The sequence below is a fragment of the Clinocottus analis genome, unplaced genomic scaffold (assembly GCF_023055335.1).
Source record: "Clinocottus analis isolate CAN_PGR_092001 unplaced genomic scaffold, fCliAna1.0.p SCAF_15, whole genome shotgun sequence".
In the NCBI taxonomy this organism is placed as follows: domain Eukaryota; kingdom Metazoa; phylum Chordata; class Actinopteri; order Perciformes; family Cottidae; genus Clinocottus; species Clinocottus analis.
Window position 1 is genome coordinate 17,267,981 of NW_027175876.1, and position 27,635 is coordinate 17,295,615.

General features: G+C 43.9%; 1 protein-coding gene across 4 annotated transcripts; it reads left to right on the forward strand.

Annotated features, from left to right (window-relative positions):
- Window positions 1–26,914, forward strand: kif26bb (kinesin family member 26Bb). 4 transcript variants are annotated; one of them, XM_068576847.1, is made up of 15 exons: window positions 1–253; window positions 453–806; window positions 3,208–3,681; window positions 5,876–6,000; window positions 6,095–6,266; window positions 10,451–10,660; window positions 10,971–11,064; window positions 13,218–13,489; window positions 15,055–15,232; window positions 15,396–15,534; window positions 16,314–16,473; window positions 16,637–19,814; window positions 21,994–22,163; window positions 24,398–24,542; window positions 25,278–26,914. In XM_068576847.1, exons 1-15 carry the CDS (start codon window positions 194–196, stop codon window positions 25,526–25,528), a joined length of 5,982 nt encoding a protein of 1,993 aa, XP_068432948.1. In that variant the 5' UTR covers window positions 1–193; the 3' UTR covers window positions 25,529–26,914. The 4 variants fall into 4 exon arrangements, with proteins under 4 accessions (XP_068432948.1, XP_068432949.1, XP_068432950.1 ...); XM_068576848.1 differs by having other exon boundaries at window positions 5,879–6,000; XM_068576849.1 differs by having other exon boundaries at window positions 21,994–22,149; window positions 25,278–25,533.
- The last annotated feature ends 721 nt before the right edge of the window (window positions 26,915–27,635 follow it).

Consider the following 27,635-nt stretch of genomic DNA (forward strand, 5'->3'; position numbering starts at 1 on the left):
CACCGGTCACCACTCCTCTGAGGACACTGTCTCCAGCCATTGGTGCTTATATACATGTATTTTTTTTTCGTTCATGTATGCCGGTATCATGAGTGAAATATGTTTGCTTTTCATCAACGGAGCTTTGGTGAAATCACATAAAAAGCGCGTCCTGCCTTTGTTCGGATATCTTTTGAAATATTAACAAGTTGTCATGTCATCTCTGACTGGAAGAGGAGAGAGATGCCCTGCCTCGGTGAGAGCAGCACCCTGGGTAAGTCACATTTACTCGCTATGGACAGGATGGGGTGTTTGTAAAAGCATTGCTTGGTCTTTATGGAGTTTCTAAGAACAACACTTCAAGACAAAACAAAACATTTGGGTGTGGTAACAGTTGTCCTTGGCGATTTGACATCTAATTTCCCGCCTACCAAAGCCCACGTACATCCTTCTCCTGATGGTTTCTCTCTCAGAGCTCAGAGGCGCAGCATCACTGTGAGCCCGCCGGCTTTTCTGCAAGTCTTACTGGGAAGGAGCGCCCCACTCCCGAGGGGGCCGGAGGGTCCAGAGGCGACCCACATCGGAATATGTGCCAGAGAGCGGACGCCGTCCCGTCGTACAAGTCCCTCCCTGGCACGCTCGGAGAGCGCGTCAGGAGCACCCTGTCCTCTGCCAGCGGGACTCTCTGCAGAGGCGCCATGTCCGCGCACCCGGGCTGCGGGAGGTCCGACAGGAAAGTTGCGTGTTGCGAGAAGTGCTCCGCGACCCTGGTTGCCCTGAAGAAGCAGGCTCTGAGCCTGGCGGTGCACCACCACTTCTCCTGCAAGGTCAGTGCACCGCGGGGCTCCGGCAGCAATGCATTAGGAGCAGTCTGCTCACTTTGAGCTGCAGGAATGAGAACATTATATATATATATATATATATATATATATATATATATATATATATATATATATATATATATATATATATATATATATATATATATGAACACCTCTCAGGACTTCTCAGCAGGTGGTGGTTCAGTAACAGAGAATACAACAAATGTTCTTTACGCAACTGATGGAATAATAATAATTAGCTTGTATTTATTTTCAACAAATGAAGAGCGGAACATACCATTTATTGTCATGCAATATACTAATATTTCAATATTATCTTATATCATGAAAGCTAGAGCTAAATAATAAGTCAATTAATCAATTTGTCGATTGATGGAAAATGTATCAGGAGCAACTCTTGATGGATTAAACATTTAAGTCTTTATGAAAAAACAATAATAATACAAAAATGGACTGTCCCAGCGTTTGGAACGTGAATATGTGTTATGACACTGAATACTTAATAATATGGGTGTGGAGTGTTGGTTAGACAAAACAACCAATATGAATATGAAGATGTCCGCTTAGGCTCTGGGAAACACAAAAATGGACTTATTACTTGAGAAAAAATGATGAAATCAGTTAGAAAACCGACATATAATCACACACATGAAGACATTTTAATTAAAGCTTATACTTGTAACACATTCTCTGTAGCATTGCATGTTTAAGGCAATCATAAAGTCTTTTAATGTCCATGTGGGCGCATCAGTCTGCACAGAGGAATGTACATCCCTGCATCCATCTGTACATCTGTCACCACGAACATCCATCAAACACGCTGCAATCGACAAAGTAAACCAGTGCCATTCCTGCGTGAGTGGTTCCAAATGGGCATGAATATTTCATCTCGGCATCCCTGTGTCATCTCCACGGTCCGCTCCGTTGAGGGAGGACTCTTTATTTTAGTCCTGCTAAGTGTGATGGGGCCCACAGCGTCATGGAGAGAGGCCACAGGCCGGAGCAGAGCCGAGCCGGAGAGCCTCGGTATCTCGTGGCCACAAACACGGTCGGAACAGAGAAATCTGATAAGCCGGCGAGCTCCTTGAAGGTTTATTGATCCGAGCATGAATTTTCAAAAGCCTCTCGGCTTTGTAATGTCATCTTTTTTGATGGGCTTGCAATCTGGCTGAGATGGAAAGTCCAGTCGCCCATCTGGCTACAAGAGCACATTCATCCCTTTATATAGCGGTCATCATTTATATATGAGGAATGCAAGACGCCAAACCTGAAGCACAAATTTGCAGGTAGAATTTGCTTTTTTTTTTGCCAACTTGATGTTGAATAAAGAGGATATTGTGGCATATGTGACTTAATTAAGCCTGGATATGGAGATTTACATTCAGTCCCTGATGTTTTAGTACTTTGTGGCTTTATTTTACATATAATTGAGAGCTCTTGCAGTACTCCTCTTGCAGAATATGAATCACTAATATGCTGCTGGTGGGATGAACGGTGAGTGTGTTACACATTAATGCGTCTCAAGGGCAGACCAGATAAACGTGACACAAGAGTGTCTTTGTTGGGTTGGAAAGCAAGATGATCGTGTTAGATTTGACAGACAATCCTCAGGACCTTAAAGGGACATATCACCTTTACATGCTTTAAAGATTAAAACCATAAACATTTTGTCTGAATTCTTCAGTGTTCATCCTCTCGTGAAACTCTACGTTTCAGTCTCTTTCAAGCGCCACATCGGAGTTGATTTGTATTTAATTATTATCATCCAGCTCAGTACCAGCTGTGTATAAGAAGTATTAGTCCCCTTAAATCATCAAGATCATAAGGAATGTTTGGATGATTGGCTGCCCAGCATACATTCACAGTCTTGTCATATTGTTAACTATTTTCTCGCAGTTCTTTACTGGTTTCCAAGGAACAAGGAAATAATCTTTTCCTCAGCAAAGAAAATGTTGTTGTTCTCTATGAATTAATGGTTCACAGCAGAGATTCATTACTTTTTTGTTTACTCTGAAGGTGTATGTAGTGAGTAAGGTTTTGCTAACTGTACGTTTAATGATCACAGGGGGAGTGTTAATCAATACTACTGACTCTTTGATTACTTTGCTAAGTGCTAACATTGCTTGCAGTGCCCACCCACGATCCATTTCCATGCGCAGTGATCACTGATGCAATCCTCAAGCCAGGAATCAAACAAAGCAAATTAGCTTTGTTATTACGTCTTCACCAGAAGCTCGTGCTGAATCCCTGACGTCTCTTTTGTGAGAATACACGCACGCTACTTCAAGTGACTTCACCTCAAACCCCTCACTGCCACGTTCACCTGCAACTTATACCCGTTCAAATATTTCTCCTAACTTTTTTTGAATTCTTTTTGGATTTGCAGGACTCGGGTGACCTGTCTGCGTTCCTTCTCGACAACCTGCGCGTCCATAGTCGGTCCACCAACGAGTCCAGGGACCGGGAGAGGGAGCAGGGCGAGTGCGGGGCCTGTGGCACGAGCCTGAACCAGCTCAAACAAGAGGCCGTCCATTCGGCTCTGAGCAGGGGTCAGCCATTAGCTAAGCCTCCCTTTGAACCCGGCTTTAGCGCCGGGACACTGCTGGGCCAAAGTGAGACAAAGCACGGAGACAGGGCTCCATGGGAAGCCGCTGCCACGGCTGTGCATCAACCACACAGTCGCACCCACAGTCCTCACAGCCCGAGGACGCCTCAGAGGACCCCCCAGACCCTCAGACGGAGGGGGCCCAAGCTGCCCAACCCCGATATGGGCCGCTGGGTCGAGCAGCAGCAGCAGCAGCTGGTCGCTTCTAAACCTGTGTCCAGCGCTGATGGTGTCACCATGTACTCTTACCATAAGGTACCCCTAAAAGCCTTCTCTCACCACTAAATCACACATAACACATCCCTTAGTGTGCATTCCCCTTTTAATGAGCTATATGGGTAAAGTACATCTTTACGGGTGCACGTGTCAGCGAACCAATGATTCATAGTTCCTAATCGGAGCCTATTTAGATCCCATGGCCGAGGACGTTGTTTAAAAGTACTTTTGCTAATGGAATGGAATTGGGTCATGATTTACCTCTGTCATAAAATCCAGCCAGTCAAAAAGCACTTGTGATCAATAGGGGGATGGTCATATTTAAAGGGTGGCTGGTGAAATATGCATTACTGTGATGGAAGCTGCACCATGTTGAGCCCCCCCCCCCCTCCTCCTAGACCCCAATGTCATAAACCTGAACAAGGTGAGTGAGAGTGTTTTAGATGATTTCTTTATATGTTGGTTCAACTTTTTCTCTTTGGTTTTACTCCTGATCCATCCGGATAAAAGGAAAATCACAAATGGCTCAGGAGAGCAATCATACAATTACATCTCAGCAACCGCAACTACTCACATGATGGTGCGCTGCACCCTGCGCATATAAAAATGGGTCAATTTTTCAAAACACAAGAACAAAAGTGCAAATATTTCATTATATAATGCGTTTATCTTCTCCAACATTAGCTCCAAACCATAGCCTGTCAGGCTAGCTAGGTTACCTACTGTGGTAACCTAAGCTAGCTAAAGATCTGTTAACAATAACTCATGTGTGGTCCTGGATGCTATCGCAGGCTAGGCTAACATTAGTGTTCCTGTTCGGCTCTTTATTGGATTTCCGGAAGTTTCCGGGAACATTGACAATAAACGATATGTCTTCTTTGTCCAAGCAGCTAACTGAATATAAGCAGCTTATTTTAGAAAAGCGATAGCTTAATTCGCTAGGTGACAGCTAGCAACAGCCAGCTATTTGGACTGCTTTTGTCTACTTCTATCTGACATCAAGCACCCCTTGTTTAAAAAATACTCATAATTTAAAGCTGCAAAGCTTCTTTAGCTAAGATTCTGTGCTACAAGAGACGCTGGAGGCGGTTGGGGTGGTCAATTGGAGCCAATATTGTAATAAACCGCTAGCTCTTAATTGACTTGTCTTATCAAATTCAACAATAACTATGCAACATCGTACTCGAATGAAACTGTCCTGCACGACGGCACGAGAGCAGAGCAACACAGGGTCATGCAGCTGAGGTGAATACATGTGAGGTGAATGTGAGATGAGTGACAGTGGAGGACGAAGAGTAAGGAGAGAGGAGACCAAAATAAAGGAGGACGCAGGGAAAACGAATCGCAGAAGAAGAAAAAAAAGGAAATTAAGAGTTTTAAGACGAGGGAAGGAAAGGAACGTTGAAACGAAAAGGAAAGGAGAGATGGGCGGGAGAGGAGATAACAAGAGATAATAAAGGACTACAAACACAGAGAGAACTAAGAGGGAAAGAGAACGTGAAGATAAAAAAAGGTCATGACAGAATGCATGAGTCATAAAACAAGAGGAGGGGCGGGGGAGCATCTGTACATTATCCATTTAAAATGGCTTCACTCATTCACTTAGCCCTGCCTTTATTCTCCACCCATCTCCGTCCAAACTAACTGCTCCTGCAGTTCTTCCATCGCTCTAATTGGCAGTTTATGGTTGAACATCGTTACAAGAGCTGGCATTGTTGTCTTGCCCCAGATAAAGACTGGGACATTGATGCGACGTGGAGCTTGAGAGCGCCATATGAGAGCTATGATGCGACCATGTTGGCTCTGTGGCCTGCGGCGAGGCCCGGTGACTTCATGCCGAGCAGCAGCACATGCATGTCCAATAGCCGTGTTGCATACACACGGTGCAAAACGCACGCCAGCTATAGCTGTGGAAGTGATGCTTCAAATGAAGCTGCTTGTCTGTGTGTGTGTGTGTGAGTCAGAGGCAGTGATGTTGACTGCGCCTCTTTCGAGTCAAGTTTTAAATTCAAGACAGCCTCTCACAAACTCTTCCTCGTGCAGCCAGCCAGGGCCGTAATATGACTAATGGTTCCTGTTTAACCTACTGCGCTCTCGGCCTGGACGCTCCAGACAGACACGCCCTGCAATTATCGTCCCCAGAGTGATTCCTGTGATAATAGCCCTTTTTTTGGAGTGGGTGCAGGAGAGCAATTACTGATTTTGAGTTTTATAACGAGCTCTCTCCCTCCAGCAGGCTGCAGATGATGCCGCACTGGGTCGCGGGGACAGCGGGACGGTACAGACGAGCTCCAAGATCCCTCACATATCCAGAGTGGTGACCATCGCCAACACTGCTGCCATGTCCCTTTTAGCCAGGTAAATACATATGTATATATAGTGTGTTGTATTGTCTGCTCTGGCTACACCCAAAGGTGTAGAGGGATGACACGCCGTTCATTCCTCCCTGCAGGGCTGCAGAGAAGCTCAACTTGATATCGAGGAAAAAGGGCCTGGCCTCGGATCCAGCTCCCGCTCATTCGTCCACCTGCTTCAGGGAGTTGATCCAGAAAAACCCGCCGCCCGTCCCCTCCTGCCTGCTCCAAGCTGCTACGAGAACCAGAGACTCACCCAGCGTTGCCAAGGTAGACGCTGGGCTTCACATTCCAGCAGATTCACTGTCGTACTATGGATTGGGTGTAATTTGTAATAATTACAGCAATGCTTCACAACTACCGTTAGTCTAATTAATATTGGATGAATGAGTAATTGAAGTTATACATTTTAGCACTCATATTCTCATCCAATTATCAATATTTCAGTGAACATTTCCCTACTACAATTAGTAATATTAAATATTTAAAGGAATATTTGGACAGTTTGGGAAGTACATAACATGAATCTATGTTCTTGCTGAGAGTCAGATGAGAAGATTGATACCACTCTCATGTCTGAAAGGTAAGTATGAAGCGACAGCCAATAGCCAATTAGCTTAGCACAATAACTGCAGTGAGGAAAGCAGCGCGGTCGAACCACAACGTTTGTATACGGATTGATCAAATGAAATGAGAATATATTGGATAACATTTGGTAAATATTTAAGGTCTTGGTGGGATTTGTTCTTAAACCTTTAACCACATGGACGTTATAGTTATAGTTCAACCTGTGTTAACGTTAAACTACTCACCAGCTGTCCCTAGATTCATATTTAATGTGAGTTTAATGAGAGTTCTCAGCTCAGCAATGAGCATAATAATATGTGTATTTCCCAAAATATCTAAGCTATGTGCGAGGTGTTAAAATCAATCACGATCTTTTCTGTTCTGGGTGAAAACATTACAGACTTATACAGACTTTGACATTCACGTTAACGACTCTAGCACTGCTCTGTGTGGGCCCCAGGGAGAGCCTTAAACATGCTACCATGTGCACTCACAAAGACCCGTGCAGCCCGGGTTCAAAGTTCAATGCATTTGAACTCTTAGTGGCTCTTTGCAGCACATCACATACATCAGAGCAGGACAGTTACAAAAGGAAAAACACACCACAGGCTCAATAATGGAAGCAGCTAATGTGTGTTGTAAAGAGATACACATACAGGATGCATTATCTAATGTGTGCTTCACGGTACACACACACACACACACACACACACACACACACAAACACACACACACACACACACACAATCCACATCCTATTATTTAAAATAGAAAAAAATACAAAATGTAAGAAAGTTCCCAAGAGCCATCTTCCTTGAAGTGTCTTCTAAGACAAGTGTACAGGAGACCAGGAGACAATGTTCCTGAGTTGATGAAGATAAATGCTTACAATAGGTCTGCACAGGCTGGTGTATCGTTGGAAGTATACACTACCATCCTCGCCCACCATCTTGGAAGTGTTTTTACCACCCCTGTTGCAGAGTAAAGAGATCAAAGTCAATTTGGAGGAGATCCTATATCACGCCTTCTTATAATACACTGTAATGTAGTGCTAATGTCTCCATCTTGTTCCTCCCCTCCTTTCCTCTCCCCTCCTCTGGGGTAAACCGGGGGGATCAATATGGCTGCCTGTGCTCCCCTTGTCTCAGATAGACGGACTCTTGGGTTGGGTCTTGTTACAGAGGAGGGTTCAGATAGACCGCCGGCCACACCTGCCCGAGCACTCAGCTCTGTGAGCCTGTTCGTGCCAGAATGTATACGTGTGAGAGAGCGCAGGGGGATTTTCTCCGCTTGTAAAAAAGGTCTCTTGAATAATTTAACCCTCATAAATAGAGTTTGACACATGTTCAATAGGGTTAGTGAGCCACTTCTTGCATAAGATATTACAATTATGATTTGGAGGAAGAGGGGGGAAATGAATCCTTCACAGGCGCTGGGAAATAATCACGTAGCAGATGGAACATGGCTTTCAGATTTTCAAAATGTCCATGACAGATGATGTCATCCTGGTGTCATGTCGTCCTGGAAACCCGCATTCGATCTCAAGAAACCCGCATTCGACAGGATGTCATGGCGCACAGGCCTATTCGCAATGTTGAAGACCTGAATCCTGGTTAAGAATAATGTTATCATTGGTTCATCAACCTTAATAGGGCTTATAATCTTTTGTGAGGTAAATGTTGCCTTGTCTTCCTGCAGACCTGTGAGCCTTGTTAAATGGCTGTCAGAGTCAGGATCTAACTTAATTTAAGACCTTACAGCCTCTAAATCTGAAGGCTTCCTGGAGAGAACTGCATTAAGGAATTAATGTCATGACATGCGGAAACATAGCGCGGGGGTTTGCATAGCCATGCAGTTGTAAGTGCATGTATAGCTTCTGCACTAACGAGATGAACTGGCTGTCTAATGCAGCCTGAAAAATAACTTCTTTAAAAAAGGAATCTCAGTTAGCATAAAGCAACATGCTGCTCTCATATGCATTTCAGTTGGCTATGAAACAAGAGAACAGATGTGAGGGTGTAGGGCGAGACAATGTTTATTTAGCCTCCGTCGCACATGTTTAGCATTAAAGCAAGTGCAAAAGAAACACCTCAATAAGACATAAAAACCTGTTTTTAAAGAGCCAAAAGAATACAAAATATAAAAAATAAAAGGCAGTGGCTAACGGAAGCGTTTTTAGAAGTGAGAGTTGTTTACTCAGGGTTTGTTCTGTGGTGCATAAAAAGTGAAAGCTATTTCTGCTCGCTGAGTTTTGACTCTGGAGACAGGAAGCAGACATGCACCAGATCACCTGAGATGGTGGTTCATAATGTAGAAGAAGAGCAGAAGTAAAACATTCATTTCTTCATCAACCAAAAGTAGTATTTTGAAATCATTTCTTTGACTCAAAGGAAGCCGGTGGAAAGACATCAGATCTGGCGTGATGGGATCAGCTGCAGCTAAACGTCGAATCCAGTCCTGTAAAGACAGTAGTGACTCTGTGACTTACTGAAAACACATTTCATAAAATCTCAGGAAGTAAGGAGGGGAAAGGGAACAATCTAAGCTTTGTATTGCATTCTGTCATGTTGTTTATTGTAAGAAGAAATGTTAATGGTGAAGGTAAGTGAAGTGATGTCAGTAAGAGGCCATCTTTAGCTCGACGTACCAATGCTCAGACCTAATCCCCTCGTCAACTGAGTTGTCTTGCAACCTTCGTTGCATAGAATAGTATCTTAGCCTCTCATAGCGGAGCAGCAGTGGCTCAGTGCTGCTGCCTCACTGCTACAGTTCACTCTGTCACAGCTTCATTTGATGTCAGGCGTCTGAGTTAAAACCCTGTTTTGGTAAACATAAACAAAAGCAATGTGTAAAAAGCAAGCACTGCAGCCTACAACATAAATCTGAATATATATATATATATATATATATATATATATATATATATATATATATATATATATATATATATATATATATATTTCTCAATCTACTCTGGAGTTCGGAAAGTCTAAGTCTAAGCTAAAGCTGTCTGAATTTAATATGAAGATATTTTTTGAAACATGCTGTTTTGAAACTCACCTTTTTTGCTCCCATAGATTTGATTTTGGTATTTATTTAAAAAAAAGTTCAAGTTACATGAATGCCTCTCACATTCGTAGCCCACAGACTTCTTCTGAAATAACTCACATAGCTACGTGCTGCTACAGCAGAGCACCGCTTATTTTAACAAATAATGGAAACTTCTTGTCATGGTATCTCAAAGTAGTTAAAATGTGTTGTTCCCCTATATGTATACAGTTTGTATACAGGGGTTTGTGAAAGTGTACACTCAAGCATCTTATCTGTCAGCCTGTCGCTGCTCACTAGCTAACTTAGCATTAGCTAGGTGCACTAGTATGCTAGTAGTTAGCTAACTGCCGGATGGTATTAGCATGTCCTTTGTGTGGACTTAGCCACAGTGGTGCTATGAGGTAAATGCTAATGTTAGTATGCTCACAAGTCAAAGTGTACACTCAAGCATTTCATCTGTCAGCCTGTCGCTGCTAACTAGCTACCTTAGCATTAGCTGGGTGCACTAGTATGCTAGTAGTAAGCTAACAACCAGATATTAGCCTGTCCTCTGTGAGGCCTTAGCCACAGTGGTATGAGGTAAATGCTAATGTTAGCATGCTCACAATGATAATGCTAACGTGCTGGGGTTTTAGTAAAATCATGTTAGTTTGCTGATTCTGATATTATGTCATTAGTTTTGTAGGTACTTGACCATAAACCAAAACAGCTATGGGAAAAAAAAGTTTTAATTAAGTTTAAGGGTCTGGCAAAGACAGTGCAATTATTTTTAGTGCAACATTTTGTTCATAACACACTGTAAATGTCAACATGCTACCGTCTCCTTTGGTGAACAGGTCACGGTCTCGCTGAGGGTGAGCCCAACGCTGTCAGAGGGCCAATGGCAACCACCTGTTCTCCGGATTGACCAGTCGAGGAGAAGAGTGACCATAATGGAACCAGTGGGCAAAAGCAAACCACAGGCTACGATGACGCTCGGCAGGGACGGAAAAACCCAGCTGAAGACCTTCAACTTTGACGCTGCCTATCCTCAAGAATCAAGCCAGGTTTGATTCTCCTTACCCAGCATTCATCTGGGGCATTCTGTGTCTTTTCAAAGTATTCAATGTATATTTACCATCTGTACATCACACACCACGGTTGTTTTTCTCTCTCAGTCCGATGACCTGAAAACTGATAGGGTCTGGATGGCCGCCACGATTACACTGTCCATCAATTCTATTCAAGCTCTGCTTACAGTAGCTCGGCCCGAGGGAATCGAGTGAATCGGGACGCTTCTTTCGTTTCATTGGCTGTACCGTCTCAGTGCGGAGGTGAATCATAATATGCTCGCCGTCCTTTGTTCTCCCCGACCAGGCCGAGGTGTGTGCGGGCGTCTTGGCTGATGTCATCCGCTGTGTGCTCAGTGGCAGCGATGGATGTGTTCTGGGTTTGGGATGTGCTGATGTGGGTGAGTAATCGGTCGCTGTGAGGGGCCACGGGTTAAAATCTCAAAATGAGAGTGGGATGCTTTTATCTGTGCTCCTCCCCCTCCCTCTCCTCTTCTCCTCTGTCCCACTCCTGCTATCATTCACTCTTTCTTTATCACTTAAACTCCCTTCTTACGTCTCCTCTCTCCGTCCTCTTATCAATTCTGATACACATTTCCCGAACAGGGACAAAAAAGCATGGCCGTATAGTCATTCATCTTTCACCTGTTACTGTGTAAATAAAAGCCTATTCATCAATTAAACAACACATGCTTTCTCAAAAGCTTCCTATTCTGCCTGATAGACATTTCAGCAGACTGCACATACACACACTGTTGTAGCACTGAGCTCAGACGGGACTGTGAACAAAATGGACTGTAATACGTTACTATTAGAGAGATGGAACCCTGCACTTAGCGTCCGTGAAGGGGTTTAATAGATTTACACACACACACACACACACACACACACACACACACACACACACACACACACACACACACACACGGGTAAGGACAGGGTCTCCTTGGAGCTTTTTCACATGACGCCACTCTCCGTAAATCTGATTGAATTAGTTGGCCGATACAAACTGCATGGCCCCCGGCCGTGGATATCAATCTCCACCATAGAATATTATTCTGTCTGAATAACGGCAGGCAGCTTGGCCTTTAATTAGAGTAAACCAATTCTCTTATCCTCATTCAATTAGAGTTTGGATAAGACAAAAGATGGTAAAACAGGCCAAATGTGCACGTGGAGAGACAGTATGGCATCAGTCCACAGGGAAGGGTTTTTGGGTGTGTCTGTGAATCTGCTCTGATCTTTATGGAGTTTATGTATTCTGTATTGCTATTTGTGCAAGCTAGTTCCCGTCCACTAGCTTACGTTACGAGAGCATTTACGCTTGACTGGAGCTGTTTCTCTGTGAACGTGTGCAAGTGCGTCCATACAGGACTCTGCTGGCCATTCGCCAATTGGCAAAAGAGTTGTGAATTATTCCCAAAGCACAGTCAATGCACAGACGCCAACGGTTGCCAAAAAGCGAATTGAAGCTGTGTGTGCCTACGGATAATATTATGAACCCAGACACGATGGCGTCTGATGTTCCGACGCTTGTGGGACTTCCACAACAAGTACAAAGCAGAAGTAGTAGTTATTTCCATGGTGGATGGAGGCTGTTTTCACAGAGTAAAGCCACGGAAAAGCTCCGCCCCTTTCTGCCGCGAAAAAGCAAATGAAGCAAATTTACCACATAAAGTTGAGCGTGTAGACACAAGCGAAAAAGCGCTGCGAAAAATTCACAACTCTCTTGGTGTGAACTCTGCATAAGAGTAATTTATTTGTGGTGCCCCAACCCTAGAAACAAGGGACACACACACATTTTTACGGGTGCAATCTTTATTACGCATAAAGCATAACCTGAGCAATACAATCACAGTATATTACACCGTTATGATACTAGCCTATAGCGTACTCAGTACACCAGCAGGTCTAGGTTCTCTTCAGACCTGCTGGTTGTGTGCGGTTGGTCTTGTGTAACTGGTCTGCTGCAGAGGATTGATGGTCTTTCTCTTGCTCTTCGGTTCCTCCAGGGATTCATTTACAAAAACAAGAGAAACGAATTTGCATTTACTTCCAGAGTTGAACATGCTTTCAAACTTAGGTGATTAACTGAGCATTAATAAAGATGGTTTGAAGGTTTAAAAACAAAACTGAATGTTGATAGATGGAGTGCCCTCTTGGGTGTCCTCCCAGTGGAGAAAACGTGATGAGGGGCCCCCTAGGGTGCCCTTCCTGTTGAAGAAATCTGATGAAAGGCCCTTGAGGGAATTTTCTGCGTGCTGGTGTGCAACTTGGGCCCCTTTAAAATACACATTTTTTGCTTCATTTCACCTCTGATTTGGTGAGATATATCAGTCTGGTCCAAGTGGAGAGACATACCGACAGATCCGCTATCTCATTTTGAAGAAAAGTCTTAACGACTGTGAACATAAATCATCTATACACGGTTGCTCTCAACGTGTGTATTGTATGTGTTGATGCCTGTGTGTTTAAAGGCTAGCATGCTGTGCACGTCCATGCACTATGTTTGTGTGTCCATGCATACGTTGGTCTGCTCTGTCATCGGCCTCAGGCTCCTGGTCCAGCATGGTGGGCGGCGGGGAGAGCGTGCAGAAAGTGGGGCTGGTTCCCTGTGCCATCTCCTGGCTGTACAGCGCCATCGAGCGGCGGCGGGAGAAGACCTGGACCGATCTGACCGTGTCCGTGTCAGCCATCGAGCTCTGCTGCGGAGAGGAGGACACGATGAGGGACCTGCTGGGGGAGGTCGCGCCCTCGTTGGGGAACGTCCACGACAGCCCAAAAGCCCATATCCGACTCCACGAGGACCCCGTCTATGGGATACAGGTACCAGGAAAACATGTTTTTATTTTGAGAAAGCAGGCTTGTCAAATGAGAACTGTGTCGCTCTCGGTCTGTTTGTTGTTTCTGCTGAAAGCAGCACACAAGCGTCTATTGACCCACATTTGAATAGAAAAAAGACATATTGTTATTGATTTGATTATATACAGTCTAATCAATCTTCGGAAACAGATAAAAGGCTGAAATCTGGAAACCAGAGAGTCAAAGCTATTTATTTAGCTGCTGACAAGTGACAATTTCTTGGCACTACTTGCATCCAAGGTTGAATAATTCACATCCAAGTGTTATTTCACTGTTGTTTGAACAGCCGTGAACCAGAAAATAAACCAATGTTAGACTGAAACTGCTCAGATATCTGCATTGTCCAAAAAGCTAATTTATTGCTGATTCATTTTCAGAAGGTGTCAGCGTTGTTACAGACACTGCTCGAGATGTTTTGGTTGTTTGATTTTGGGCTTTGTCCCCTAGATATGATCGGATTAATGTTAATGTTTATTTAGATAGTCAATTTAGACAATGGTTTCTCTCCACTACGCGAGCAGATGATACTGGTAGTCTGGGAAGGCCATTCAATTGAATAAAAGATTACATCTAATGGAGTTATGAGTGCAGCTATCTTTGCCCAGGACCTCACTGGTGTCGGCTACAGTCATCTATATTTCTTCATTTTATAAGACAATGAAACGTACTATGAATGAAGCTGTTATTCCAAAATATTCTCAAACGTTTTTCATTTAACGGGAGACACTACAGTAAAAATATAGTTTTTAATTTTCTGATCAGTTTTGCTTCCATAACATGTCTTCTATAAAACTCGAGGAAAGAAAACACTCATTTTATATTTCCCCTAAATTCACCAAAGACAGCCGTTAAGATTCAAGATGTTTTTACTGTCATAAGCACAAGTAACAGACAGCTATCGAGACAATGAAAAGATTATTTTGCTCAGGCCTCCTAACACAGAATACAATAACGGTAAAAAAAAATAAAAGAAGGCACAAAATATAATAAATATAACAGTATTGCACAAGAATATGAGAATGGTACTGCTATGATAAATATCATATAAATATAAATATCGTATACATTAGGTGATGCCTAATACGTAAACATAACATTTCAGAAAACTTACAATGCAAAAAATTATTGCCCCAATGTTAGTAATCATGATATCTATTTATTTCTTCTTTTTCTTTTAGCTTTTCACCTGTAGAGTCTTCAAGACATGTTTTAATACAAAAATGTGTTTTTTCTCTCTTACGATCACTAATAACCTGATTTGTAGAACATTTTATTGCTAATAACACGAAGAAATTCATTTTTCTTAATGCTATTGATAGTATTTTTTGAAACATGCAGTGATCCAAAAAAAACCCAATAATAATAATGCATCATTTGCATATTAATCGAAATTGGAATGTGATGAATCATAGTTTTTTTAGTCAACTGTGGACGTTTCACGCTGTTAGTTAATAGATATTTACATTGGCTGCCCTTTAATGACTAAAGGAGGAGATGCTACGTGAGATGTTGTGTCCTCTTCCTTGCAGCTCCGTAACCACAACCGGGTGAAGGCGCCCACAGCGGAGCGGGCTGCTTCCCTCCTGGACGCGGCCATTGCGGCTCGCCGGCACAATGACTTCATCACGTACTTGTCTCACACCTCCATAATGTTCTTCACCCTCCACGTCCAACCCCCTCGAACAGAGAGCAGCACCATTGGCAAAGGTTGTCATCAATTATTCACTCACCAAAGGGGCTTTTCCCTCGTGAATTTGGTGTTTCCACATGAATTATTTGGCACAGTTACATATCTTTATATAATTCATGTGTTCTTTATTTGCATTTTCTTTTTTGCATTTACACTCTTCTTTCTGACTTCCATGCTTAGGTTCACGTGGCCCCACAAAGTTGACCATGATAGATGTGTGTAGTGGTATGAGGGGTATGAGCAAGAATAAACCTCCATATTCTGAACTGGGCCCTGTTGTGTTATCTCTACTAAGTGGACATAAAACCAACCCCATCAAGTAAGAATGCACCTGCAAAATATGAAATACATATGTATGTTTGAAGGTAGATTTGTGTCTTTTTTGCCCAAGAAAATTTCTAGTTTGTAAGTAAAATATCTCCAAATCTTTGCTCTAAAAAAAGAAAAAAATGCTCTTAAAAAAAATGCTGTGAAAACAAAAATGTGCTCTAAAAAAAAAACCCGAAAAAAAAGAGAACATTTTTTTTGTATAGAGCAAAAAAAATACACTCTCAAATAAAAATGCTCTCAAAAAAAATTTGCTCTAGAAAAATAAATACATTTTCTATTTTTTTGTGAGCAATTTTTTTTTAGAACAAATTTGAGTTTTGAGAGGATTTTTTTTAAGAGCGTTTCTTTTTTTTTTTTAGAGCAAATTTCTTTTTTTGAGAGCAAATTTTAGTTTTGAGAGCATTTTTTTTAAGATCGTCTTTTTTTTTTATTTTTTAGATTTTTTTAATTAAGAGCAAAGATTTGTAGATAATTTACTTACAAACTAGAAATTGGGTAAAAAATGACAAAAAGACACAAATCTACCTTCATATGTATGGCACATATTGGTGAAGAGTGAACGGTGTTAATATTTTGACACTGAGTTGAAGTTAATTCTTCCTGTTGGTCTTGCAACTTAGTTTCTAAAAATAGTTATATATTTGCCAGTAAACCCATTTCATAGTGGCTTAAAATGAACGGACAACAATAACAACTACACCACATTGTTGGAACTTGAAATGACAGATGCATCCTTTGATTAGTGTCTGGACATTTGTCTCTGCACAGGGGCAGTAAGTTGACCATGCTCCTTCGAGATGCCTTGGGTCATGTGAATTGCCATACCACAGTGATCGCTCAGGTTGATGACTCGCTGGCACACCTTCAGGAGACCCTATCCACCATCCAGCTGGCTTCTCGCATCCGCAAGACGCAGAAGAGAACGAAGGTATCGTACATGTTCTGTAACATATTTCTACACATTCACCATTTCTTAAAGCCGTCAAAGGAAGAGTGAGTGATGGTTTTCAATGCAACCCATTGATTTATTCGTTTTGGTTTTGGATAGTCCTGTTCCAGAACTAACTCCACAATTCATCTTCATCCAACAGCAGTCCACTTCATGTTCTCCTTGCGGGCGGAGTCTGACTAAAGAAAAGAGAGGGCCTCCATCTTTGTCCCTGCGGGCGTTCCACTCCACCGATGAGGTAGACGTCGACGTCCCTCGCTTCCGTTTGCGCGGTGAACTGGATGAGCGCTCCAGTAGCGACCAGTCCTGTGACACAGTCATCCAAATAGACTCGGATGGCTTGGTCTACTCCAAATCAACCTCGAGACTGGCACAACCTGAATTTGTGCCCATCATACCCTCTTTGCATCCTAGCAAGGCTGACATGGATGACCCAGAGTTTACCGCTCTGCTCCAAGAGCTTCTGAGAATTCCTCAGCTGCAGGGAGAGAAGAAGAACGAGGAAACTGTTCAAGGGAATATTGAGGCGTTGAAAGCTGACTTCAAGCAGCCAGGGAGGGACTGTTTCAAATGTGACACGTTTGCTGAACTTCAAGAGCGCTTGGGTTGCATAGATGGAAGTGAGGCAACGATGGAGGCGCTCAAGTCTTCCTCAAAAGGCCCTTCTGTTAACAACGTCACGGCCAATTCACAACCCCAGAAAGACGCAGGGAAACAGGCGGACACCGACTCATCAGAGGCGCCACAGAAATTGTTGTTGAATCAGGGGTTGGGCTGCAGTCAGGCCTCTGTCGGAGAAAAGCAAACAGATGGTGCCTTCCCCGGGGACAGTTTTCAGAGAGAGGATTCAGGCCTGTATGACTGTGAGGAGTGCAGTGGAACCAGTTCCAGCGAGGAACTGCTAAATCAAACTCTCGGTCTTAACATGAGCTGTCGCTCTGAGCGTCCCAAAAACGGAGCTCTTAAGTCAGCTGATAAGCTGTGTCCTCAAAACTTTACTGTGGAAGCTCCGGGCATGGCCGCCGCCGCCGCCGCCAGTTCTGCAGTCCTACCAAAAGGTACACAGGAGAGATCTGAAGCTGCTGATTGGTTCAAACCAAACAAAAGGACCTCACCAGTTGGCAAGAGCTCCCCCATATCTCCTCCCTCCTCCTGCTCCTCTTCGCACTCCTTGGCTACCAGTGTTATACTCGGAGATGTCTTACCTAATCGCCCCACAGAGGACGTTAAGGAAATGAAGGCCACTATCACAGTTACCGTCCAACAGCCACTAGACCTGAACGGTCAAGATGAACTTGTGTTCTCAATGGTGGAGGAGGTGACCATCAGTGGGGCGATGGACAGAGGCAGGACAGGTGGAAACATTATTTGTATCAGAGACACTGCCCACTCACAAACTCATGGTCAAGTCTCTGCCAGCTCTCAACCAATCAGGATAATCAGCAATGTTAGCGATGAGACTGTAGCCGCAGGATCCTCTAATACAAACGTTAGTGCTGTAGCTGAATCTGGAGCTACAGAGGCTACCACTGACAAGCCGCAGCATCCATTCAGAAGGGAAACAAGGTTCTTACCCTCATTTATAAATCATATGCTGATTGATGCAGATGTGGATTGTGAATTTGATGGTGTGAAAGAAAAAGAACGTCCACGTGACACTTTTACAGAAGTCAAATCACAGTCTGATATCCAGAGGATCAGTGTCAAATGTCCAGAAGACAGGAAGCCTCCGCAGAAGACGAGTGGTGCTTTTACTTTTGAGACACATGCCAAAAGGTCGGACAAAGTGTTTGATGTATCCTTCAACCACAGTTCTTGTAACCCGATGGTCTTGGAAGATTCAGCTTTCTGCGATGAAAGTGTGGAAAACAATATGCGTGGCAAGAGACCGAGACAAACAGACAAGAGCCACCCGAGAGACAGGGAGCATGTTTATTCCACCAACACTCCAAAGGGCTCCGAGGTGGGGGCAATCAGCTCCAGACGTGTCGGGATTGCCCCCAAGATAATTGGTTTTCCACCTCGTTGCCAGGAAACCGCCTCAGCTTCCTTTAAAACAGGTAGTTTGCCTAGAGGCTGGCAAAATGCCAACCACCAGGACGGTTACCACTGCGGCCACATGGCAGACAACCACAGAGACCCGAGGGGGGTGACATCATCCACTCCGTGTAGCCCAGGAGTGACTCTGGAGAGGAGGCAGGGCAGACATCACTCCCCAGCAGACCACAGCCTCCGTGTTTCCTCTCCTCGCAAACATGGAGCAGAGTCCAAACAGCGTGCTAGTAGCGCTCCTAGAAAGGTGGTTGAATCTTTGTTTGAGAACTGTAATTTAAGAATGAGACATGATCAGATGAGCGGGAGGCCAAATTCACCCATTGAGGACAGCAGCCGGCTTTTCAGTGCCAAACTGGAGCAGCTTTCTACCAGGACTAACTCCCTTGGGAGAACCCCAAGAGACTTCCCAACTCTAGATAGAGGCAGCAGTCACACCTCCATGAGCTTTAAGGGGAGCTCCAAGGGACATCCTGAAGGGGCTTGTATGGTAGGTTATAAAGGCAATAATGAGGGTGATTATACCATACCGAGGGCTAGCAGGAGCCCCAGGAAGAATCCTCGGACTGACCGCAGTCATCACTTCTTTCTTTCTGAAAAGTCTCTCCCTCAGTCTGCTAGGCATAGCCATTCTAAGCTCTCTGCTGTGGGGAAACTTAAAATTGCCAGCCCCAAAGTCCGTCGACTGTCTGTCCCCAGCATCAAGAACCTCAGTCTCCCCCACAAGGGCCTGCAGCAGTCCATCAACCGCAGCGCGAGTCTTTCTCCGGACTGTAAAGCTGTTAGCTTTGAGCGGACATCCTCCTTTCTCTCTTCTTCCCCTCCGCAGTCTTTTCACTCCAGCAGTCGCACTCCGAGCCAGAGCTCCACGTGCTCATCCACAAAATCTGCCATCCACGGGTTTGTCAATGGCCGGTTCTCAGACCTCCTTAACGAAAGAGCCTCCACTTCAGGGGGACCGGACCAAATGACCTCACTGCCCTCGCCATACAGCCGGGTGACTGCTCCCCGAATGCCCGATCACATGAGTGGGCACGCCAGTGACACCACCAGCGTGCTGAGCGGAGATTTGCCACCAGCAATGGGGAAGACGTCCCTGAATTTCTCAAACAGGACCAGCGTGGTGAGCAGTGGATACGACAGCATGGTGAGGGACAGTGAAGCCACAGGCAGCGGCATCTCTAACAGAGACTCTGTCAGCAACCGCAGCAGCTCTCTTCTCAGTGTGGCTCGAAGCAGCCGCTCATCTCGGAGGAGAGGCAACACAGGTAAAACTTGTGTAAATGGCCTTTTATGAACTGATCTGGATGACTTCCTCTTCTGGAAAGATCAGAACCTCATCCAAGTGTCGAGTGTCATTTCATGTTGTTGGTGTTACATGTTATATTTGTGAGTGTAGACTCGAATGAGTCAAAAGCTACACGCATGTTGCGCCTCCCAGCCGACCATGACAATTTTAGACCAATTCACATATTTCTTTTTTACTCAAAGCAACCAATTGTTTCTATTGATTTCAATACAGTATGATTTTTAACTGATAACAATTGTAATGTATGCCATGTTTTTCTTGACTTTTGTCAGTTGTTTATTATTGTTACGGGCAGAGACTTTTATGATCTGATGTTTTGAACCGACAATATCCCAATCAAGGTCATTTCAATTATGTCATTTGAAAGTGAAATGGTATTTCTTATTGAAATTTCAGTCCAGTACTTTTTGCAGAAGTCTGCCACGTTATTTCTTCCCTAGAACATAACCTTCATCCACACAAATTTGATGAACGATACTGTAGTTCCACCATAATATTGTTTAGTTTGTAATATGACCACCTAACATATTAATGTGACATAAATTGGAGCTGACATACGTCTGTAGAATGCAGTCTTTAAAAGCCTAATTGGGTAGGAGGTCACATTATTAATATATGAACCCGTCGACGGCACTTACTAATGGCAGCACAAGTGCAGAAAATGAAGAGCGTTTGGCCGGTACAGTGAATTATAAAGATGTGTGTGCATACTCACAATACTCACTAATGGTATTATACATTGAGAAACGTTGGGTCGATACAGTGAATACTGCAAATGGAGCAATAACAACTGGAGACCTGAATGAATTTATGAATTTAAAGCCCGTAAACAAATTCTACTGTTAATTGTAAGATTTAATTCTGTCTGTACTTAATTTCTCGTGAAGTGTTCCCTTGCGTACTCAACTCATCTGCATTCTGACAAAAGCTGTACCCACATCATTAGAATTAAAACATATTCTTCAAGTTAACACAAGGAACTTGTAACTGGTTATGATAATATTGACGCCTCCGTATGACCTGAAGAAGCAAAAGATGCCATCGGCGAGAAGATTGACTATTGCTATCCAGTTTTTCTTAATGCTTGTCATGGGTTCGAGTCCCCGTGAAATCAGAAGAAGCGATTGGCGTGCACGCTCGCTCCAGCGGAGGCCTCCGGCAGCAACCAGCCCACATGGACAGACCCAGATCCGGCTTCTCTGCCGCCTTCGACCTGCAGCCGGAGCTCTGGCAGGAGGTGGAGAGGTCCTCGCCTGGCAGCATCGGCCCCGCCGCTCCGCCGGGCTTGGCTCGGAGCCGACACCCGGCTGCTGGAGGCCCGAGTTGTATTTCCGGGCCTGCTGGAGGGAGAGGAGCCCACCGCTGACCCTGCTGCAGTAAAATGAGAAGTTTTCAGGACCCTTATGATCAGAAACACTACCTCTCTTGTCCACAGGGGCCGCCAAAATGAACACAAAATGAAAGTTCCTCAAAGTAGCTTTAATGTGATCCCGGTGAAACAAAGCGGATCTTTTCCTGTACTGCTAGTGCATCCAGACAGAGTTACAGAAACCATGTCTCATGGCTTGACTTTTATGAATAATATGGTAGCCCTGGCGAGCTCTGGTTGCCCTCAGGCAAACTGTGTCCTCTGTCCCCCATTAGAGCACATGGCCTGGGCATTGAAAGCCACTTAGGGACGCCAGCCCTCATTTATCATACACGTATCTCCTTATTGTGAAGTGTGGTGCTTTTAGAGCACAATGTCAGCAATATTAACGTAGTGGCTCGGTAATACTCTGATTTCCAGCATTAGCCACCTTGTAGATCTATGAGCAGTACGAGCGGGCTTATTCACATATAACAATGATAATCTGAGAACAAAACAACATAATCTCACTGCCATGTACTGTGTATTTATTGCTATAACTTTAAATCCTGGGCCAAGTCTTTATTACATTGAGTGAACCGTGCCTTTTCTATGGATCATGACACATGTCAACAACATTAAAAATAAACTAAAATGCCACCTTACCTTAGTTTGAGTGGGTATTTTTATGGTGAAGAATATCTCTGCAGTTTCACTGTGTAAATGCAGTAAGTTTCAGACATGGGAGAAGAGAAAGTCTCACTGCACTCTCTGCCTCGCCCTGCTGCAGGTGCTCACCAGCGTCGGCTTTCCCATGATGCACCTCTGTCCCTGAGACGCTCGGCTAGCGGCCTGCAGCCCGGCTGGGTGGATCGGGGAATCCCAGAGGCCTACGAGATCAAGGTGTATGAGATCGACAATGTGCAGAGGATGCAGAAAAGAGCAGGTGCTGGCAAACAGGTGCTGTGTTTGTTTTGATTTCTAGGAGGTCAAAGGGCATTATGTAAAATATGACCTTTATCAACCTCTTTTTGCTACCAATGGAAATAGCAACATTGGGCGAACATATCTCCACACAACTTGTTTAAAGCCCTTAAAGCCCTCTGTCTTGGTATTGGCCACAGGTTGGAAACATTTACTCATGGAAGTCTTCTGACAGCTAGCGGTTCTCTTCTCACTCGCTTGTCTCTTAGCCCCCTGTTAGCGATTCAAGCTAACTTATAGCGATCTACCACAGGGGCAACTTGCAAGCAAAAGTCAGGCACCTGCAGTAGTTTGAGAAGAAATACGCTGTAAATATCAATCAATATTTCATATTTTTTGCTCCTCATCTCTATTTCAGGGTTGTAGCTACAGGTTGAGAACATAAATTAAGTTTCCACTAAACACGAACACAGAGTCATCCTTTTTTTTGTTATTCAATATCAGTGTTTTCCAAACTTTTTTTCTGGGGTACACTTCTTAAAGATTACAAAACATTGGAAACCAATTCACAATATGACCTCATCCAATGCAAGAAGACTGAATTTGTGCTTAGTGAACGTTCCTGACCGTCTTTACTGTCATATATACATCAACATATTATCTTGACTAAGTAAAGCAGTTATTTTAAAGAGATATATGTTCCATGCATTGTTTTTGAAAACGTAAACATATATTTAACGTACATTTAGAGTTTACAGACTATCTCACTCTATATTTCCTCTCGTCAGGTAAACAAACAGAAGGTACGCTGGCCTGTTGCATTGGAGTCAATGTGACAAGTTTAGGCTACAATTATCAAAAAGATTCAAACATACAGTCTCCTTGTGTGGCCAAAGGTGTACCACCAAGCTCTACTGCATTATTATACATGTTGAATAGAAGTCTACGGAAGAAATTCTGCAAATTTATTTGGAAATTCTAATAAAATAACCTGCCACCCACCGGAGGGTCCCGACCTCTTTGGGAATTACTTCCTATATATTTAGTTTAATCTTATTCTTGTGAATGGGAAAGAAAAACGCCACAAAACAGATCTAGCAGAGCTGTTTGAAGTGTGTTGTCTCTGCAAGGAGACAAAGCCTTGCACCCCTCTGCTTCACCCCTCCTGGGCAGCTTCCAGGCCTCATATGTGCAGCGTCCCCACGACGGGACGGGATGCCTCATGAGACCGCCCCGCCTCCACCCGGCTCAGGGAGGGCAACTTTGATGCAATTTTAATGACCACATGGGGGGAATTGGGTCAATGCTCCAGCAAAGAACAAAGAAGGACACTGATGGAAAAGAGATTGGAAAAGAAATGAAGAAAGATCACTTTTTTGCTTTTCATCGGGCATCATCGGGTGGGACAGAAGTACAAGACTTTGTAAATGTAATGATGTGAGTGTCGTCCTGCAGCGCCGCGCCTCATGTGTACAGGATGAAGTGCATTCACCTCTGAAACTGCATTTCATAAGGTTACTACAGAGTCACTCTACCCAGGAGTCTAAAGACTCTCCCTCACCCACATGGTGTTTATGAGTGTGTGGAGAGAGAGAGAGAGAGAGAGAGAGAGAGAGAGAGAGAGAGAGAGAGAGAGAGAGAGAGAGGGAGAGGGGAGGAGGTGCTCTTGTTCATTCAACCGCTAAAGCACTGTGTGTGTGTGTGTGTGTGTGTGTGTGTGTGTGTGTGTGTGTAAGTGTGTGAGAGTGAGTGTGTGAGTGTGAGTGAGTGACTGTAAGTGTGTGTGTGTGTGTGTGTGTGTGTATTACTGATGTTGTGGGGAAACCCCCCCCCCCAAAAAAATTGAGACAAAATTCATGTCCCCAAACAGTAAATCAACTTCTTTGATTGGGTTTGCTTCAAGGTGATATTTATGTTTAAGGTTAGGTTTATGATTAAAGTTGTGTTTATGTTTAAGGTGATATTTATGTTTAAGGTTAGGTTTATGTTTAAGGTTAGGTTTAAGATAAGGCGAGTAGCGGTTATAACGTAGCGTTCTAGTCAAAGGCTTTAAGCGGCGCGTGAACCGCACATTTAAATCATCTTGAAAAGTCCTCATCAAAACATTCCACCACGTTATTATTATCGTATTATTTCAAACAGTAATAAAAGCTTTTCATTCATGATTCTGTGCTGTGTGAACCTTAATAGAAATAGGGCATGTGTGTGTGTGCTGTGTGTGTGTGTGTGTGTGTGTGTGTGTGTGTGTGTGTGTGTGTGTGTGTGTTCAGGGCCCTGCCTGCTTCAGGCTGGGTGTTCTGGAGCAGCGTCGGTGGAGGATCTCAGAGCTTCGGTACAGATACAACGAGCTGAGGCGAGAGCTGCAGCGAGCCGAGCGCCTCCTCACGCTGGAGCCCGCCGAGTGGACCCAACAGGGTCAGTCCTTCTGCTTCACTTCAGGAAATAAGCATTTATAATAATATTTGCTTTGTTTTTTAATAATAACATCTCACGATACATTTTAATACATCTGGTGAGCGGAGACACAGAAACTTAGATGAATGAAATAAATCTCCAACTAATGATGACGGCCGACACGAAGCCGCGAGCATGTGAGCGACCCATCGAGAGTCAGCGTTGAGTTTGTCCGCTCCGGGCTCCTGTAGAAACATGGCGGTCTCCAGGAAGAGGACCGGCTCTGTGTGTAGATAGAAACGACTCATTGTCAGGAGACAAAAACGCCACAATTGTGATTTTTAAGGTGATTATACACCTCAAAAAATTGTGTATTCGGGCCACTGTGAGAAAATAAAAATCAGAAATTGAATGAATCTTTTATGGACTTCTCAGAGAACTAGATGTGCGGGATTTGTTGGAAACATGAGCAGAAATCCAGAGGTTTTCATATTCATTTGAATGATGTATGTAGAGGCGTCTCGTGCACCTTAAAGAGGTAGAAGAGTAAATCAGGACCACACGTGTGTCCAGTCAGCAGAAACAGCTTTAAGGGGCAGAAGTTGTTCTCCAGGAGAAATATTTGACTTTCAACATCATATTCCACGATATTTCTATGATTGTATATGATATTATACTATTATTATACACTGAATTCAGTGTTTTACTTCACATGAATAGTCGCTCAGCCCTGTCTAACAGCTGCTCACCCTGCAGTCGACCTGTGGCAGTTCTTGGACGTGGACTCCCTGGACCACCTGGAGGCCCTGGAGCACCTGGAGGCCCTGGAGGCGGCGACGGCCCGGCTGGAGAACAGGCTCGACCTCTGCAAGGCCGGCGTCATGATGGTCACCTGCTTTGATGCCGACACCAGGAGACGGCAGAAGAGGAAGAGGAAGAAGAAGAAGAAGAAGCAGCACCAGCGAACAAGCGCCAGAGCAGAGAGCCTCGAAGGGCAGCTGAGATGAGGCGTGGCGAGGACCGGTTGGATGGTTCTTCTGTCTCTCAGACTCACAACGTTTGGGACGACAAATCCAAAATGGGCCACAACGCACACTAGACGTCACCGCTGGTCCCTTTGAATGAATCAGGTGCTACACGTTGTCTTCCCTCGCATGGAGGATGATGGTCGAGCCAATCAGAGCCTCATCCTCGCAGCTGCCAGTCTCTTCAGACCGCCTCGAACGATCCGACACATTTATTGGAATATCAAGAACCATCATGACCTTAAAATATGCTCTTTGTTCTGTTGTCCACCGTTAGACGCATTACAGACGTGTTTCTCCTTTATATATATATATATACACATACGGATTTTTTTAAAGCGTTGTACAGTATTTTAAAAGCAGCCTCTTCAGCTCAGAGTCATGTCAGTGTAACTACAAGTCAAATATAATAATCTGCTGAGAGATGAGATTATAAAACCATCAGACTCTGCAGTAGCGGTTCTCTGGAAAAGACCTCAAGACTTCCTTCCGGTTAAATATTTGACAGTACACTTGATTTTAACGCTGCTGGATCAAACCACTCTGCACTTTTAACACTTGAGCGGGTCACTCACTGATTCTGTCTGAGTTCACTCGTTTGAAGCGACGCACAGAAGATTTGGTGCAAAGCATCTTTTTAAAATGCATCTTCAGCTCACAGACAAATATTGGAGCGCCTTGCATTATAGAGTCAAGGACATTAATTGGCTTTATTTGTTTCTTATATTTGAAAAGAAGAAGTTATAAAGCATTCAGACTAACAGTGTTGCTCCTCGTTCATCTTTGATTAAGAGCTCCAGTATTCAGAAGAGTGTTCATAAGGGAATATGCTGTGTGTAGCAGAATACAACTGTGACAATTCATTTGTTCATTTGAAATCTTTTTGAAACAAATGTTTTAAAAACGGGTGCTGCGTTCAGGCGATTATTTAGAAATTGAAGCAGTTCCCGTCTGGATGAGCAGGACTCCTTCAAGTGACGGCAGCCCAAACAGCACCGTGCACCGTGCACGCCTCAGCGAGCGGCGAGGGATCAATACACTGGAACACATTAGTAACAGATCGGAGACGGAGTGAAACCAAATGTAATGGAGCAGTAATCACATCAGAGGGATAACGTCATGGGGCCTGCAGAGCATCAGAGCCAGAGAGGACGGACTGATGCACCGATCAATGGACAGGGCCGGGTTTCCACCTGGATCAATGCATCACTATGCACACACACACACACACACACACACACACACACACACACACACGTCTGTTTTGTGAAACGCAGCATGTTGTACGTCACTGTTGATAAATGACCACAGCTCTCCGTTATGTTCTGTGTGGAGATAACTAACCTTTAATTTGAAGAATTAAAATCATTCAGCACTTCATGCTTACATTATGTTTTCTTTGTCATTTCTGTGTGTGTGTGTGTGTGTGTGTGTGTGTGTGTGTGTGAGTGCAGAGAGAAAGAGAGAGAGCTCCTGTTATATTGTGATGCAATACACCATCAACAAGCTGACGTGTCTACAGGGAGTGAAGAGGTAACGAGAGCCGAGTCCTGCCCAATTATAAAGCCAGACTCATTACAACACACACACACACACACACACACACACACACACACACACACACACACACACACACACACAAACACACAAACACTCACAAATTGAGCTCGACTAGTCTGGACATCTTCTGGATGAAGTTTGGCCTGTTCGCGTCCTCTTATTCATTTGTACATTTTAAGAGGAAGTGTTCGTAAAAATAAATTAAAATATGATTCATCTGAAAACTGAGACAAGATTCATCAACAATGTCTCCGGTGAAAGCAGCACGCGCTCTAGATTTGGCTAATTTTTCTCAATTCTGCACATCACATACCTGATATTACTATTATTACATCCATGATTTAAACATCTGAGACGTTTCATGTACTTTTTATGTATTATTAGTATTATGATGAATGATTATGACTCTTTCCGATGTGATCTCCACATCTTTATGCAGCTGTGAAACTGAATCATTAACGCTGACAAGACGCTGCGCATGCGCACTATCTCCCATCTGTCTCGCACCATCAGGACTCTGTTACATAAC